Source organism: Acytostelium subglobosum (assembly GCF_000787575.1).
Source record: "Acytostelium subglobosum LB1 DNA, scaffold: scaffold8, whole genome shotgun sequence".
Classification (NCBI taxonomy): Eukaryota; Evosea; class Eumycetozoa; order Acytosteliales; family Acytosteliaceae; genus Acytostelium; species Acytostelium subglobosum.
The window spans coordinates 709226-722094 of NW_012236525.1; the positions used below are offsets into that span (position 1 = coordinate 709226).

The following is a 12869-nucleotide window of genomic DNA, read 5'->3' on the forward strand; positions in this document are numbered from 1 at the left end:
GCTAGAGTGAGAGTGTGTGGAATCAGAGAGCGAACAGTTGGGGGGGATGTAGGCTGGCTGATGATTTGCGAAAGAACATCATTAGTCATGGTTCTGTAGATTGTTAGTTTGTTTGTCTGTGTACATTGGTAACAATATAATATATGTTTGAATGAATGGTCCTCGGTATTTACTCCCACCACACTATTATATTACTTCTTCTGTCTAACTACATCAACATCCGAGAGCACTAACTCACACTATCACACACAGATAAATATATATTATTTATATATAAAAATAAATATATAAATATAAATATAAATAAACACCCATACACACTCATACACTCAAATAAATAGATCTATTTACATGTACATATTTAAAAATATCCCTAATACATAATAGGGATTACAACTGTATACACGCTCTACAGCTTCTTTTGTTTCGTTCCATCAATACCCAAATCCCTTAAACCATCACTCCATCCAGACGCCCCATACATCATCATAGCGCTTCACCCATTATCCTCAAACACCGACCAAAGTCAAGCGAGGGTCAAAGACGGTCGAAGACGACGGAGACGACCAAGTATCCAAAGGGAGGCAAGCAGCAAGATTGCACCTCTTACAAGGTTCTGAAACATTGGTACAGTGAGATTTTTATACTAAGAGAATCTTTGAATATTGAAAGAGAAAGGAGAAGGTAAGTCAAAGTCAGTCAGAGCATCGTGACACACATCAGATCAGTATGATCGTTTGGACCATCTACCCATCAATCACCGTCACCACACTCATTCACTCACAACCGTCAGTCAACTTCGTTTATCCTATCAATATCCACACTGGTCACCCAAGTCAACCTTAATTAATTGGGATGGGCCTCACAACGCTCCGAGGGTGCACACGACGACCCCGCAGCGCATTTCGTAATCAGGACGAACCCACGGCACCATGGTGTTCATCTCCAAAATGATGAATTCATTCATCAAACTTGTGTGTGTGTGTGTTTGTTGTTATTTGATCATTTATGTGTGTGTTTGTAGAACGACTAAAGGAGTGACCTAAACAGAGCACGGCAGAAGGTGTCTCCTCGTACCTTCTCCACCATCCATTCAATACTTTGGTCAAAGCGGTGGGGTCCGTGCGCACCTCATCAATGCGGTTTGGGCCACGCTCCCACTCACACACATGATTGATGGCCATAATTTTCATCCATTCCACATGAACATGGTCAAAGGTATTGAATAGTTGTGACCCAATTCAGAAATGTGCCCACTCTTTAGGCCTCCCTCCGTTCACTGATATTGAAATGTTAACAATTATTATTATTATTATGATTGTAAGAGTTTATTTAAGTTTATAATTATTCATTGTGAGTATACACCTCATTCCATTCACTTTCAATCAATCAACCATCCATTCATTCATTCATTCATTCAATCAATCAATTTAATCAATAAGATTAATATCCGAGTTTGATCAGATCAATAATAATATTAATATTATTTTAATTGTTAAATAAGAATAATAATAATAATTTAATAATTCTCGAATAAGGATACTTATTTCAATCTTTCAATCAATCAAACAAACCTAATTATAACACATATAAATAACAACACTGTTTATGATGAAGGTTACATCAAGATGTGTTTTCCATCACTAATGTTGGATCTTTCCCAAAGAGCCCAACTTTGTAGCGGCGAGACGACGACCAGTCAAACCAACACAAACACAAACAAGCCCCACCCACATCTTTGATCATTTCATCATTTCTTTAAAGAAACAATCTGCTTGCCTCCCCTCCTCCCCAGATACATACATTTCTTTCTTCTACACCACATTTGTAGTTGACTTGTATTTACGCGCACAAGGCGTGTCGCGGAGTCTCAATTCTTTAATATCCTCCACCTGATCTAAAAACTGTGCGCCTTGCCCAGCCATTCATTCATTCATTCATTCATCATTGTTGTCATTGACCCAGTCAACCTGGCATACGTACCAAAACACCGTGTCGTCCATCCACTACACTTATTGCACTTCACCTAAGTTGAAGTAATATTTATACAATACAAATACAATACAATATATATATATATTTATTATACTTTATAGAGATATATATATATATATTATATTCACACCGCGAGTCAACCTCGATATCATTCTGACTCGCGATCAATCGTTCAATAAATCAATCCTCCAACAATCATCACAAACAAATATAATCAATCAATCAATCTATCCTCCAACAATCCTTCCTTTCCTAGAGACCAACTCAACCACCTGCAACCATTCAACCAAACCAATATATACACAGTGTTGCTGACTAATCAGCACTCATCGACTCACACGCCACATGCTTAGGTTCAATGGAAAGGCGTAACAATGAATCTTTTCACGAGTCGGCACCACCTGCGGACCAAGAGGGTCTGGATAACACCGACCTTCCAGCGGTAGACGATGGGCTGAGCAATATCAGTATCAATAGCAACAGTATTAGTGGCGGAAGTAGCGTAGGTAGTGGTGGCAGCAACTCCAGTATTGGCAGCCAAGACAACATCAACTACAACATCGCCATCACCACGGCCAGTACAAGGGGTGGAGCGTTCAGAGAACTAAATGTTGTTGACAAAAGATGGCACCAATATTTCGACCCATCAACAACATTATCAACATCAACAAAATCATCAACAACAACAACTTCAACAACATCAACATCATCATCGAACTGGATCAGGACAGGAAACCACCGACTACGCAAAATACCATCATCACGATGATGAGACATTATCGCCACAACAACAACAACAACAACAACAACAACCACAACATCCGCAAGACCCACCCCAGCCATCACTACCAATGGATCCGCACCATCAGCAGCGATCAGGAAAGATATTTGTTGGAGGATTGACCAAGTCCACTTCCAATGGTAAGCCTCCTCGCCCTTGTCCCTGTCCTTGTCCACATTCTAATCCTCATACTAACTCCAATCACGTGATCACTCGCCTCTTAATGTTTAGACAAGTTGAAAAAGTATTTCTCAGAGTTTGGCGAAGTTCAGGACCATCTAGTGATCAAGAGCAATGAGAAGACGGTCAAGAGTAGAGGCTTTGGCTTTGTCACGTTCAAGGATCCAGATGTAGTTGACAGAATTCTCAATCTGGAACATATTATTGATGGAAAGCAAGTTGAAATCAAACGAGCCATACCAAAAGAGGAGATTGCCGAAGAGCCACCTAAACAGAAGCTATTCATCGGAGGTCTACCAAAGAATCTAAATCAAAGTAGGTTATAATTAATTAATTATTATTTATTAATTGATCAATCACTCACTTACTTACTTTCTCACTCACTCACTCAATCAATCAATCAATCATTCACTTAATAATTCAAACAAATAATCAGATGTGTTTAAGGAGTACTTCCAAGCTTATGGAGAAGTTATTGAATGTAAATTGTTACAGGAACGCAATGGAACAGGCAAGGGATTTGGTTTCATTAGCTTCAAGGACGACTCTGTTCATCAACTTGTCCTTAACGAACAAAGACACATCATTGCCGGGAAAAAGGTATATATATATATATTATTTATTTGATTGATTGATTGATTGATCATGGTCTAACAGGTCTCCTACTTACCATTATATCATCATTAAATATATATTAGGTTGATGTAAGAATTGCCGAGAATAAGAAGAACAGTCCATCAAAGAACCAGCTAATGCATGATCCTTTGAATTTGATCCATCAACAACAATATTCGAATACAAATATACCAACTACGAGTCAATCAACTTATTTAATCAGCCCAACTACTTCAACACCTTCAACGTCAACTTCTCCAACCTCAACAACATCAACAACGCCAACAACATCTACACAGCCATCCGTTGGTAATCCACAGCCTCATGCAACTACCTCGACCAAATTGAATCAATCATCCGAGCAACATCTTATTCCTTCCCCACCGCCGCCCACAACAACAACGACCACTACACTACCGCAACAACAACATCACTACAATCCATCAACAAACACCCAACCGACGAGCACCACCAGTGGCAGTGGCGGTGGTAGCGGTAGTACCAGCAACACGACCAGTGGAACGACAAGACAACAACATCTACAACAACAGCAACAACAACAGAGCCGAGAACATCTGCACCCTGTTGCCCCACAGCAACAACAGCACATGCTTTCACAACAGACATATATACCACAGCCATCACTATTGCCAGCGACACATTTACCGATTGACTCGAGTCCGACCTCACCCTACCAGATGCAGTACACTCCCAACCCAGCCGAACTCTACTACTACACCGAACCGCCACCCAACACCCTCTATCCGCCACAGAGTGTGATGATGGTTCCAGTCGTCTATCCATCCTACTACCCAAGCGCACCACCCAACCAATACAATCCCCGCGGTAAATTCTCATCATCACAAGGCGAGTCCACTCAGTACAGCCAAGGTATGTTCACAATCTTCACACTCATACTCAAACTCAAACTCATACATTGCAAACTCAAACATCACTGTAGGATACACCTATCCAAGAGGTTCATATTACCCAAGATGGGTATACTCTTCGTATGGATATGATGACAGCACTCAAACGGAAATGGACAAGAATGTTCCCATACCGACATACCAGCAATCAACTGTGCCTTCACATGGCCTTCGATACTCTCAACAACAGACATCAACTCATTCTCCAATTTCCCATCAACAACAACAACAACAACAATCGACAAACTCACCTACAACATCATATCAGCAACAGCAACAACAACAACATCATCATCAACAACAACAACAACAGCAACAACAACAACATCAACAACCAAAGAAATATCCGAACAAACCTTTACATTCAAGTTATGGCACTAGTGGATCAGGACCTGATACCAAAGTAATTAGCTCACCCTCATCACCTTCATCGACCAGCTCAACCACTTCGCCAATATCATCGCCAACGGCCACATCAGTCAGTACGATTCCATCTTCGTCGCCCGGGACTCAACATCGACATCATCCAACACACAAGCCGGGCTCGATGATCACTACGACCACTACCACAATGACCACCACTCCAATGCCAGACCTGACATCCTCGGCATCCTCCTCCCCAACTCAGCCCTCAAATAGCTAGACATCCGAGTCTCAGCCACACAACCCTCCATCCGATTCATTTAATAATATAGACTATTATTAGACACCTCAATATCAACATTCAACCAAAAACCAACTTCCATCAACTCAATCCACCAACCTCAATCAATCAACTCAACATTAATGGCACTCTGTCATCATTGATCACTTTAGAATGTGAACAAACTCAGAGTTAACCATCACCCCATTCTCTTAGACCAACCCATCTTGGTCTGGAGTTGGCAAATTAGTTGCCAACACCGTCTCAGCTTGGATGTATCATTAGGACATATCCATTCGATGTTTAATTAGTATGTATCTTAGATACCCTATCATTCAATCAATAATATTAACATTTGGTATTAATCATTAGCATAAATATATACATACATATATACAACTCAGCTCAATCAATCCAATCACCATCGATACTTACTTACTTACTTATATATAATAATAATATTTATTATACACCAAGCAATGGAATAACAACAATGTTAGGTATATCTAATCAATCATTCAAATACATCTTCTGTGAAGTCGACTTCCAGTAGCCTTAAGGCCAACCCCCAACTTTGAAAGTGAGATAGAGACCAACACTGATTGCCATTGTCCGATAATAAACACACACACTGCAACCCTCTGCTTGTTCCACAAACAGAGTTGTACATATATACAATACATACATACTGTCTACTGTCTACTCGTTCATTCGTAATGTAAAGGTTAATGTTTATGTTGTTATTATTTCTTGAGGTTTGCCTTGGCACCAGTATCCTTCTTCTTGGTGACAGGTGTAAGGATCTCTTCGAGTGTCGTCTGAGCTGTAGTCTTCTTCTTGATCTCCTCTATCTTTAGTGTGTTCTTCTTCATCTCAATTGACTCGATGATCGCTGACAAGTCCAGATTCTTTGTAAATAGTGTCTGCTCAAAGTCGTTGTCTATGTTGATGTCGTGTCATATCGTGTCGTGTCGTATCCTGTTAGTCTCCTGTCTCTTGTTTCATCTCCTGTCTTATCGCATGCACAATGATACCTACAATACTTAATCTTGATCTCTGGCTCACAATCCTTCTCAGCGAGCTCAATGTTAACCTTACACTCTGGTGACAGAGCAGTAGCTCTACCGCAAGTGACCAGCGGCAGACATGATCTATAATATTGATTGATTGATTGATTGAATGATTGAGTGTGTCAGCAACAAGACATTGATGTTGAGTTGCTAGACATCCTACCTGATCGACTTTGTATATGCATTCATTGGGTAGAACTTGAATGTGATGGCCTTAAGGCTGCTAAGTAGATTCAGCTTTTGTTTCGTTGACATCTTCTCCTGTGTATATGTGTATGGTTTGTATATATATATATATATATGTATCTGTTTTCTGATCTAATTGATCAAGTTTATCTGTATAGTTATATGTGTAGGATGGTGGTGATGGGCAACAGTCGACTCTGACAACATCATTCGGCAAGAGAGAGAATGACAAAAAATGAACCAAGGGTGTGTGGGTGAGGAGAAAGACAAAGAGTGTTGGTTCATGAACCAAACAAATGAGGGCATGTCATTCATTCACATCACATGATCATAGATAGAGATAAGATAGATAGATAGAGTAGAGATAGAATGAACAACAACAATAATACGACAAAGTTGAAATTACATACAGTTACTGTACATAAGGATAAATTGACAGATGCTATTACAAATAGATTACAGGTGTTGTTCCAAGTTGAAGTGGCTACACCTTCACCACCATCGACTGATAGATGTATCAGTCATTACAACTTCAAATCATTCAATGTCAACTTCTTGGTCTACACCATCACTGAGATTAATGAGCAACCAACAACAGTAATAACAACAATCGATGGCCTAATAGGTCAATACGGTCATTGGTAAGCAGTTTTGACTACATTGATTGAGATTGAGATTGAGACTATATTGAGATTGATTGAGTTTGAGTAACAACTAATACTTGGATTCAATTGATTGAATGAACTGAATGAATTGAGTATAGCTACTTGATCATAGACTTTGAGAAGGATACACATAGTAGTAGGACATTATCAATATTTAGTAGGTTCCAGAGACGTCTCAACTTGAAGTCAGACATTAGATTATTGTTTGTCAATCAGGCATTTGAATGTGTAGATGCAATGCTTAAAGTACTATCAAGCAACACCAGCGAGTATGAACAAATGACCAACGAGAGGATACAACAAACAGAGGACAACCTACTAAAGAACATCAAGAATGTCCTACTTCTTACCATCCCTGGTATGACTGTACAAATGTCCAAAGATATATTGAAGAGTAAGTTGTATAACTTCAATCTCTTAACGATGTGCTTGCTTGGCCTAACATTCATTCATTCATTCATTCAAAGAGATAGGAAGTATCAAACAACTCTCTGAAATGGATGAATCACAATTGAGGGCTCAACTGGAGCTTAGTCCGTCAATGTCCAAGACAATTGGCAACTTCTTTCACAATGATAGCCAATAACATTATGTTATCCAATCCAACCTTATTGGTTGTGGACTCAACTAAACAAGTCATGCCAAGACCCTTCCATGACTGATATTTTCGAATGATGTTTCTTGAGGTTTCAAGGTCAACTACACTCGTGTGAGTGTGGGGTGGTGCTTTCTCGATTGTACACTTGCCTATCTATCTTATTCATTCATTCATTCATTAACTAATTACTCAATTGTTGTTGTCATCATCATATTTATTTATACATTATCTTCTTGTGTACATTCATCACAACAAGATCTATTAACACAGAGAATACATAAACAAAGGTTGCTGTGAGCAATCCAATCAATCAATCGATCAATCAATCTAGAGAGATAGTAGTGTTAGTGTTAGAATAGATATAGATATATAGATATATATGTACATATAGAGAATGAAGAGCAGTAGTATATCATCATTCAATCTTATATATATAGTGTTGTTGGTCATTCTGCCGTTGACAATCAACAATGTGTCACCAGTGTCGGCTAACTTCTTTGATGACTTTTGGAAGCCAGTGTTCACAAAGGCACCAAAGTTCTCTTCATCACAACTCTATCAGTTGCCATCAATAGGATACCAAGGTTATGATGGCAAAGTCATGGCCTTTGGCGACTTTAATGCAGACAAATAGTGAGTATCATCATCATCATCATTCCATTGATTGATTGAACTGAATGAGTGAGCGCATGACTGACACATTATATTACATTATAGCTTGGATGCATTCTTTGTATACTCAAACAAATCAACATTGCAGGTATTCTTTTGGAATATGAGAGAGTGGAGATATGATCCATCAGACGTGATCATCAGTATGGCACAGAATGTAACTATCACAAATGTTATCCCAGGTGACTTCACTTATGATGGTTCACTGGACATCATGCTACAGGGTCTGTTGGCGGATGGCACACCATTCCTCTACCTGTACAACGGTCACTTGACCACTGTGTCAAGCTACGTTTCTCTGCCACCCGCCTACGACCAGGCGCTGGCACTCGATGTCAATGGCGACCTGCGCATCGACCTGCTCAGCGTGGACGACAATGGCACACGCACACTCTGGATCAACCAGGAGCAGGGTCACTTCATCACGGTGGCACAGAGCAGCGAGATTCCTCTGCGGCCAATGGCCAGTCCACACTCCAACTCGTTCGTCGATTTGAATGGAGACTGTGTGGCCGATATGTTCATCACGAGTCTTGCCGCCGATGGCACACTCCAAGGCGAGATCTGGTTGAATCAAAAGTCCAATGGCTATATCTTCACCACTACACTCAAATTCCCTCCTGGCACTGGTCAGATCACCTTTGCAGACTTTGGTAAGTTGTCAGCTGATCCGTTGACGATCATCCACTCACTCACTCACTCGCTAACCTCATTCATTCAATCAATCATTCAAATATTAGATGGCGATGGAGACTTGGATATGGTGTACCCGGTTTGCTATCCAGCAGGAACCTGTTCAGAGGTCAACGAGTTGTACTTGGTGTACAACTCACAGAAGCCAGTATGCCCAAGCTCGTTGTTCTCCAATCCAGCCAAGTGCAGACCACAGAATCAACTGTGCATGGTCGATCCAAACTTCCAATTCTCAAATACTACTGGTCCAGATGGAGTATGTACATCATCATTCATTCATCAATCACACTCACTAACTCAATCAATCAACTTAGGTAACACAAATCATTCCAATGTCAGCATTTGGTGGATATGCATTCTATTCCAATCTTGAACAGTCCATTCCAAACATTATTCATTATGGTGATTACAACATTGATGGCTATCCAGATATCTTGATCTCTTTGTACAATCCAAAGAACAGCAGCGAGCCAAACCACGTTGAGTTGTGGCAGAATGTTGGATGCACCGCTCAGCTGTGTGGCAAGGGCGTGACGGGCCGCACATTCACCAAGGTGACGAGTGGCACCGATGCCCTCACCAGCATCCCCTACGCCTACACCGCCGCCTTTGTCGACTTTGGCGAGATTGGCAATGCCGACATCATGGTGTTGATCAGATATCCAAACGGCACCGAGGCCACCCAGGCAGTCTTTAACAACTACTACAACGATGCTTTCTTCTTCAAGACTCTGGGCCTGAACGGAGTGTGCACCAGCGTGTGCCCCACCGGCCACAAGTTCCCCGACCCCAAGCCATACGGCGTCAACTTCCCGGGCGGCACGTTTAAGTTCATCTTTAGTGACATGAGTGGCACGACACACATGCAGATTGGCGCGCAGCTCTATCAGTCGGCGTACATGTCGCTGCAGACACCCTACAACTTCTTTGGTCTGGGCCGCACCAGTAACTACATCGACTACCTGTTCTACGGTGTCACACTCAATCAGACCGTCAGCTACAACAGCTGGATCGGCACCATCCCCAACTCTCAGATCGTTGCCATCCCCTACAAGCCAAGCACTCCAACCTCTTGGACACTGGAACTCTTTATCAATCCAAGTGGTATCTTCTTCTGGGTAATGATTGCATTCTTTGTCGTGATCATCTTCTTCTCCAGCGTTGCCTTTGCACTCTACAAGCGAGAGAAGGCCCAAGACGAGAAGCTTAAGCAAGAGCAAGCTCATCTGTTCTCATTCAATGCACTCTAGAGTCTATCACTCATTCAATCAATCATTCGCCGTTTGTCCAAACACTACCTTTATATATATATAAACTCATCACTTACTTACTTCGATACTAGGTATAGATTGGAATTGTTCCAGCCTCAGCCTCATTTGATCAATGTGATATTGGATCCTAGTCCAGATATATAGTTTAATGTTTGGTAATGATGATGAAGAGTCGGATGTTACTGGATTGTGATGGACTCATGGGCAGTGTGGCGACCCTCATTGGTGACCACGTATACATCCAAGACAACTCCACGTGGAGTCGTTGGAGGAATATCAACCAACAACTCCTGTTGACCATCAGTCCTCTGAGTGATGAATGTTGGGTTCAATGGTTGATTGTTGAACATCACCGTGGTCTGAGCTGGTATACCCACAACACCAAGTCTCTCACCAACCAGCATGATAGTATCACCCAGTTGGACAGGTCTCTGAGAGAGTCGATCGTATTGGAAGTCAACATTGTCAATGGATGACACATTGTTGATTGTTACATGGACTGGAAGGAAACTGGTAAGGAGGGCATGGTTGGAAGAGATGTTGGGCATCACACAAATCAATGTGTCAGATGGAAGCTGGGAGTTGGCAATGAAGTCAACGAGACAATCAAAAGGTCCCATCTCAACAAAGATTTCGGTGGCACTCAATGACCAGCCAAACTTGGCAAAGTTTGATCCCTTCAAGGTAACATCTCCTCCAATGTCACTGGCTACACTTGTTACACCTGTCACCTTTGGACCTGGATATCAACAATGTTAGAAACTGTATTAGCTATATGAAGATAGAGAGGGAGATGAGGTAGTACTTACGAATGACATGTTGGTAGGTTGTGTTGAGTTCGTCAACTTCAACATAAAAGGTCTTGATACCTGGAACATTGAAGTATGATGAGTTGAATGGATATGGCTGAGCAATAGTTGACTCAAAGCTCAATGATATGTTATGGTGATTGGTGAGGGCAGATACATGTAATGGGATACCATCAACAGACACATTGATCGTTGCAAAGTTTGTTCCAAAACTACCTCCGTTCACAATGATCGATGCATCATTGAGTACAACTTTGTCTACATTAGGGTCTAAATTTTGAAAGAGTGAACAAAGTTGGTAAATGAGAGATAGAAGAGAATAAGTGACAGTTGCCTAGTCATGGTACTTACTGGCAAATGTGTAGGTGATACTGGTGGTTCTAAGTTGGGTGGTTGATGTGAAGCCGGTGATACCAGCGGTCAATGAACCACTGAGACCATTGGGTGGCACGACAAAGGTATTGTTGAGGAATGAGCAGGACTGACTCTCAAGGACAAGGTGTCCAATGACGAGGATATTGGGACGATCAACACATGAGAGGAATCCACCTGTCACTGTGATGACTCCACCCTGAGTAGGAACTGGTGATATTGCGTTGACTGCGATGGGGTTCCAAGGAGCAAGGTATACCTTGAAAAATTGATCATCTTGATAATAGGTCATAAACAGACTACCTTCGATCATATTCTGATTAGGATTATCCCAAGAGAAAAGTTGAATAGAAGTGTCATTGGATACTTCGTATTCCACATATAGGTTCATCAGGTACCTTCCATTGCCATATACTCGATAGTTAGTGTCTGTTTGAAGACCACTTCCCTCTAGAATGAAAAGGTCACCTCTTTCATCTGACCAATTATATTGGATTGAATTAACAACTGGATCACCTTTAAATAATGTTGGAAATGGATAAAAAAATATTTTAAAAATATTAATATTATTGAATATGGAATTTGTTGTATTAAAGATCTAAGAGTACTTACATTTGATAAATGTTAATGAAGAAAGGGATAATAATAAAATAAATATTTTGCTAAACATTGGAATTGAATACTAATATGGTATAAAATAAGGAGGGATTAATTGATTGAATGAACAGTGTCCATGGACACTATTTATCCTTTTGTGTTTGTTTGTTTGTCCCAACCAGTTGAGAGAATGCCTGTTTCGAAATGAGGGAGTTAGACCCATCAATCCAATCAAAATCATTGATGTTTTTGTTCTTCGAATAAATAATAAATTAATCTAACACACTGCCCAGGCAACAGATTAAATGATTTATTGTATTGTGATGGACTCATGGGCAGTGTGGCGACCCTCATTGGTGACCACATATACATCAAAGACCACTCCACGTGGAGTCTGAGATGGGATGTCAACCAACAACTCTTGTTTTCCGTCGGTCTGAGTGATGATTGTTGGGTTCAAAGGTTGATTATTGAACATCACCGTGGTTTGAGCTGGAGTGCCGACAACACCAAGTCTCTCGCCAATCAGCAAGATAGTGTCACCCTGTTGTACAGGTCTCTGGGAGAGTCGATTGTATTGGAAGTCAACTTTGTCGATCGATGATACATTGTTGATTGTTACATGGACTGGAAGGAAGCTGGTAAGAAGGGCTCTGTTTGAGGTGATGTTGGGCATCACACAAATCAATGTGTCTGTTGGGAGTTGAGAGTTGGCAATGAAGTCAACGAGATGTTCACGAGACAATCATAGGGTCCCATCTTAACAAAGATGTTGGTGGCATTCAATGACCAA

General features: G+C 40.9%; 6 protein-coding genes across 6 annotated transcripts; 3 read left to right on the forward strand and 3 right to left on the reverse strand.

The window, feature by feature from the left end:
• Nucleotides 1-2603: 2603 nt before the first annotated feature.
• SAMD00019534_046770 (hypothetical protein) lies at nt 2604-5143 on the forward strand (the record flags this gene model as incomplete). Its single annotated transcript, XM_012900167.1, has 5 exons — nt 2604-2916; nt 3008-3271; nt 3393-3556; nt 3655-4462; nt 4533-5143. The coding sequence occupies 5 exons, from the start codon at nt 2604-2606 to the stop codon at nt 5141-5143; spliced, it is 2160 nt and encodes a 719-aa protein (XP_012755621.1).
• Nucleotides 5144-5886: 743 nt separating this feature from the next.
• On the reverse strand, nt 5887-6468 carry SAMD00019534_046780 (hypothetical protein; the record flags this gene model as incomplete). Its single annotated transcript, XM_012900168.1, has 3 exons — nt 5887-6083; nt 6182-6294; nt 6377-6468. The coding sequence occupies 3 exons, from the start codon at nt 6466-6468 to the stop codon at nt 5887-5889; spliced, it is 402 nt and encodes a 133-aa protein (XP_012755622.1).
• An 875-nt stretch (nt 6469-7343) lies between these two features.
• On the forward strand, nt 7344-7650 carry SAMD00019534_046790 (hypothetical protein; the record flags this gene model as incomplete). The annotated part of the gene is made up of 2 exons (XM_012900169.1): nt 7344-7458; nt 7532-7650. 2 exons carry the CDS (start codon nt 7344-7346, stop codon nt 7648-7650), a joined length of 234 nt encoding a protein of 77 aa, XP_012755623.1.
• A 406-nt stretch (nt 7651-8056) lies between these two features.
• SAMD00019534_046800 (hypothetical protein) lies at nt 8057-10277 on the forward strand (the record flags this gene model as incomplete). Its single annotated transcript, XM_012900170.1, has 4 exons — nt 8057-8295; nt 8380-8987; nt 9075-9283; nt 9342-10277. 4 exons carry the CDS (start codon nt 8057-8059, stop codon nt 10275-10277), a joined length of 1992 nt encoding a protein of 663 aa, XP_012755624.1.
• Nucleotides 10278-10480: 203 nt separating this feature from the next.
• Nucleotides 10481-12149, reverse strand: SAMD00019534_046810 (hypothetical protein; the record flags this gene model as incomplete). Its single annotated transcript, XM_012900171.1, has 4 exons — nt 10481-11037; nt 11108-11377; nt 11459-11995; nt 12092-12149. Coding segments are annotated over 4 exons (1422 nt in total), but the record flags the coding sequence as incomplete, so codon positions are not given.
• Nucleotides 12150-12386: 237 nt separating this feature from the next.
• SAMD00019534_046820 (hypothetical protein) lies at nt 12387-12752 on the reverse strand (the record flags this gene model as incomplete). Its single annotated transcript, XM_012900172.1, has 1 exon — nt 12387-12752. The coding sequence occupies one exon, from the start codon at nt 12750-12752 to the stop codon at nt 12387-12389; it is 366 nt and encodes a 121-aa protein (XP_012755626.1).
• Nucleotides 12753-12869: the final 117 nt, after the last annotated feature.